This window comes from Lepeophtheirus salmonis, chromosome 10, assembly GCF_016086655.4.
Source record: "Lepeophtheirus salmonis chromosome 10, UVic_Lsal_1.4, whole genome shotgun sequence".
Classification (NCBI taxonomy): domain Eukaryota; kingdom Metazoa; phylum Arthropoda; class Copepoda; order Siphonostomatoida; family Caligidae; genus Lepeophtheirus; species Lepeophtheirus salmonis.
The window spans coordinates 1,709,262-1,714,323 of NC_052140.2; the positions used below are offsets into that span (position 1 = coordinate 1,709,262).

The 5,062-nt window shown below is 30.6% G+C and overlaps 1 protein-coding gene across 3 annotated transcripts; it reads right to left on the minus strand.

Moving 5' to 3' along the window:
• Positions 1-1,440: 1,440 nt before the first annotated feature.
• On the minus strand, positions 1,441-5,062 carry LOC121125049 (ras-related protein Rab-39B). 3 transcript variants are annotated; one of them, XM_040720153.2, is made up of 3 exons: positions 4,792-5,062; positions 4,254-4,731; positions 1,441-3,021 (listed from the first exon to the last, which is right to left on the minus strand). In XM_040720153.2, the coding sequence occupies exons 2-3, from the start codon at positions 4,499-4,501 to the stop codon at positions 2,505-2,507; spliced, it is 765 nt and encodes a 254-aa protein (XP_040576087.1). In that variant the 5' UTR covers positions 4,502-4,731; positions 4,792-5,062; the 3' UTR covers positions 1,441-2,504. The 3 variants fall into 3 exon arrangements, with proteins under 3 accessions (XP_040576087.1, XP_040576085.1, XP_071747615.1); XM_040720151.2 differs by having other exon boundaries at positions 4,146-4,731; XM_071891514.1 differs by having other exon boundaries at positions 4,122-4,731.

Consider the following 5,062-nt stretch of genomic DNA (forward strand, 5'->3'; position numbering starts at 1 on the left):
AATAATAACCTTTTTCCTCTCCCTTCAGCTATAATTATGTATTCTATCTTTAAATATCATATAAATCCATGACGTACTTACGTCTGAATAAAATATCAAACGTCCTTTTTTTAAATATATCTAATATTGATATTATGTTTTAAGAGCTAATTACTAGTATAATATGAAAATTTGTGTATATTTTTGATTCTTTAATAGAAATTATCATTATTAAAATGTTTTTTGGGTTTTTTTTTGTCATTCGCGTATCCATAACTATTAATATATCGTATACTAGATGTCTACATATAATACAATATATCATCATCTTTTTTTTTTTAAACACATTCGTTGTAATATACTCAATATTCTAAAAAATAGTTTAAACACAAATAAATTTTTCTTCATCGCATAACAAGTGTGGTTGGAACGTAGTTTTTCTATAGGGTATTTCGTTATTACGCAGTTTGGCTTATATAATGTTGTTTACTCGATTTATTAAGGGGTATCTAGTTCTCAATGGAGCTGAATGATGATGGTTGAATAGTATCCAATCCATAAGATGTGATCCCTCATTATAAAGAAGCTGCAAATAATGCAATGTACAATCCCTTATATGGTAACAAAATATCAATAGGAGAGTGCTACTAACGTGTACACAGACCCTTCTTTCTTTTTAATATTATTATTTGGTATGGAAGTCGTTTTGCAATAAATATATTGCATGACGTGTATACAATACCTTTAAGAAAAGACGTATTATGTTGATTAACGTAGTATAACGCACTTTTACTATATATTTTTTATAATGTAGCACATAGTGGAAATTAAATTGATTTGGAGTTCTCACTTATAAATATAAAGGGTTCAGACAGGGAGAAAACTAAATCTGGGAGAGGGACATTTTGGTGGTTACACACAACTGTGAGTGGAACATGTCCAACTCCCCCCATACAGGTGCAGAAATTATATTTTGAGGAAATTAAAGGTCCACAACGTATGGGTGGGGTAAAAAAGATGACATTTTGTGGCCTATCATGTAGTTTTAGGTATTGCCTTGGGTATACAGCAAGTGACGGTTCACCTATTAGGAACTTCTACAATACTACAAGACAATTAAGCATGACATTTTTGGGATCAACCTTTCACTATCATAATGTAAATATATACATTTGTATAATTTCTAAAATAGAAACTTTGCGAAATGGAATGAAATCCCTTAGAATGAGAAAAACCTCCGGACTATAAAAGTTTTTCTACGTACATGTAGAAATATTTATAATATTTTGTTCTTTTAAAATGTCTTGGTCTATGTTTATTTTTATTCATAAACATATATTTCAAGAATCCATGTAGATTTGACAATTTTTGCTCTTAATCGATCAAATAAATAATAGTAATGGCAATTCAAAATTTCATATGAATTATTAACTCAGTAAAAAATATTAGGTAGACTAAAAATAAAATGTTTCATTTATTGATTTATAAGTATTATTCAATTGATTACAATGAAGAAGAAAAAAAAAGCCTCCAGATATTTAAATACAAACTGTATTAACTAATCATTAACCATTTAAAGCCGACAAATATTTTTTTGAAAGATACTTTTTAAATTAGCTAATATAAATGTAAATACGAGAAATAAAATTTTTCCCCCAAAAAATGAACCTCCTTTGGCCGAGAAAAACCCTGTGTTCATATAATCATACTAGTCAGATCTGAATAAATATTAAACATATTTTCCATCATTTGTAAGTTCTCAATATATACATTTAAAAATATCAGAACAGAAAAGTATTTCAAATGCACTGCAGTTAATTTGGTAAAGATTTGTGAATAATTCAATGGAAAGGCTAGAATATGGCATATTCTATTTTTGAAAAAAAGAAAGAAATTGAGTATTGAAAAATCGATGTTAACTACGGAAGATATTATTATTAACTGTTGAGATTTATCACAAATACTTTTTAAAGAATATAGAAAATGACAATAGTATTTCATATTTTCAAATTAAGGGGGTTAATTTACTTAGTCATTGATTCAACTGTATAGAAAATAGCCGTGTTCAAATGATAACGATATGCGTTAATGGGTTAAACATATATTGATGTACTTTTTAGTGTACAAATAGAATTCAGGAAAAAGGTGATCATACTATCCGTTATTCCTGATAAATTAATAATTAGGTATTGAGTCATAACTAGTCATTTTTGGTTTATTTAATATAAATATTATTGGATCTCTATATTGAAAATGATAATTAAAATTTGTAATATAAATATATTCATTTGTGTCCCTAATTACTATTTCTTTTAACAGTCATGTTAATCAGTTATTTAAAAAAAAAAAAACAGTTCAATTTCATCCCTAGCCCCTCATTCCCTAGGACAATTATAATTATTACAGTTGATTACATTGAATTTCAAAGTAAGTTCAACGTAAGACAACACACACCATTAGTAAAATAATTTCGTTTTTGTCAAATTCTATCACAGACAAATTAATATAAATTAATCATTCCTAGATCAACAGCACTTTTGTGAGACAGGTTCTCCAATGAGATAGCGTGTAGAACCACCATTAGAGGAGCCGCCCCTTTGATTCCCTCCGCGAGAAATATTAGTTCTAGAAGCACCATTTCTGAACATGCGCGTACTCTCCGGAAAATATCCTTTCTTTATACCATCCCAATCGGGATCAAGTTCAAATTTACCATTCTTGAGTTTATCATAGATCTCTTGTGTTAACAAACGAAAAGCATTGTCCACATTGTGGCCCGTTCTGGCAGAAGTCTCTAGGAACTGAAGTCCATGAAGTTCCGCAAATGTACGTGCCTCCTCTGTTGGCACTTCTCTTACACCAGGATTATTTTCCGCCATGTCGTATTTACAACCGACAAGGATGAATACACATTTTGAGGGCTCCATATGTTTACCAGCCTCGTGCATCCAATTTGGAATGTGAGTAAATGAGTCTCGATTACAAACATCATAAATAAGAAGTGCTGCGACCGTGTTACGATAGTACGAACGAGTAATGGATCTGAAAAACAAGTGAAACATGGATTAATGAATTAATAAGCCATCAGACATAAAGAAATTCAATATTTGTCTCTATAAATAAATAAAAAGATCTGATTGGACCTCTTTTTAAAATAAGTATGGATTTCCAAACACATTCCTGGATACACATGGATAAAAAACAAAAGGTTTTTTATTATTTAAATATTAGTACATAGAAACTTGAATTTGGTATTACTAATGGGAAAATCCATTATTTTTACTGACTCGGTTCTGAAACTCTAGTTTACAAAAAGAAAAAAAAACGACTCTTAATGAGTTTTTTTTATAATAAGTCAGGCCGTAACTTAATAGTAGCACTGTCTAAAGCCTATTTCCAGAAAACTACAAAAATAATTAAATGTACTCAATTTGTTGAAAATTTGAAATATAAAAATGGGATAATTTTTTAAAATGTATTGGACAAATGAACAAAAAAATGTTTTGAAATAGTACTTTTGCTATTTATAATTGATCTAAGGCCAATTGGCATCATTGTAAATACCAACTTATGGACTTATCAATCGATCATTTTAAGGACTCTTGAGTCTTACTCTTTTAAAATAGTTGTTCATTTTGAACGACACACAAATCACTATTATGTATTATACAAATTTGATTAAGTCAGGAATTTATAATAAATATATGCAATACTAAATTTCCCCCTCACAAATGAATAAAGAACTACGTGGAGATATTACAAAAACTTTATGATGATTACATAAAAAATGTAATAGAGCTTAATGCATAATAATCAATGCAAGTATCATATTCCTACATGAAGGTATGAGGAAATAGAACATAGATTAAGTAGAAGCTACAAACTATTATTTAAAAAGGAAATATTTTTTAAAGAACATTACTTCTAAAAGTATAAGATAAATTGACTTGATATTTGGATAGGCAATTAGGGTGATTGCTCTCATAAGAAGCATACATAGTTCACATGTGAGAGTTACCATTGATATAGTACATATATTGTAATAAAGAACCTCTCAAACTAATAGAAGGAACACAAGTGAAACAATTGCGCATTTCTTAAGCCATTACTACGTAAAGAAATAAATAATTACTTTGACATACTTCCAAAATGCTTTGTCAGCATACCTAATTTTGATGCAAAGGTTCAATAAATACGTTTGAAAACCTATACCATGACTATTATTAAAAAGAGCTCTTCCAATGAAGAATGAATGAATGATAAGCAGCCCTGACCTAAAGCGCTCTTGACCAGCCGTATCCCAAAGAAGGAGCTTCATCACATTTCCATCTTTGACTGGAAGGAGTTTTGCAAAGAAGTCGATGCCCACTGTGGGATCCGAGACTTCCCCAAAGGATCCATCTGTGAAATATTTGAGGAGTGAGGACTTTCCCACCGTGGAGTCCCCAATGAGAATGAGTCTAAATTGGTATTCGAAGGTGGGGTCAATGGGGATCGTACTTTTCTCCACGACATCATACATGATGACAATGATGATCAGATGCAAAAATGACCTTGGATTTGGTCAAACAAGGGATAACTGCAATCAATTGAGAGTAGATGAGAGGCCCAAGAACTAGAAGCAAGTAATACAATCAACTGGAATATTTACGAGTCCTTCCCACACAAAACACTACACATAAAATCAGCACGTCCACCGCAACATGCAAACAGAATAGTGACTCTTGCCTAATGATGATTGTCGACTCCCTGCTGGAAATATTATATTAATTATTATAAAAGGGATTTTGACGTAATAAAGAAGTGGCTTACTTATAATAAGTTATAAGTTGTAGTACTGTACTGTCATTATTTCAGGAGTGAGGAGGAGGCTGAAGCAGTTTTTCATTTCAATAAATCCACATCGTAGCTAGTAGTAGTGTGTTTTGTTAAGGAAGTACGAGCGAGCGCTGTATATTCACGGGGTGAATATAGAAAAAAACATACTTTTACAGAGTGTACTACTATATTAGTTACTTAATTCAAGAACTTTTAAAATATTCTTGGTTTCCCTATTACTCCTTTCTGTAATCCAATGAATACT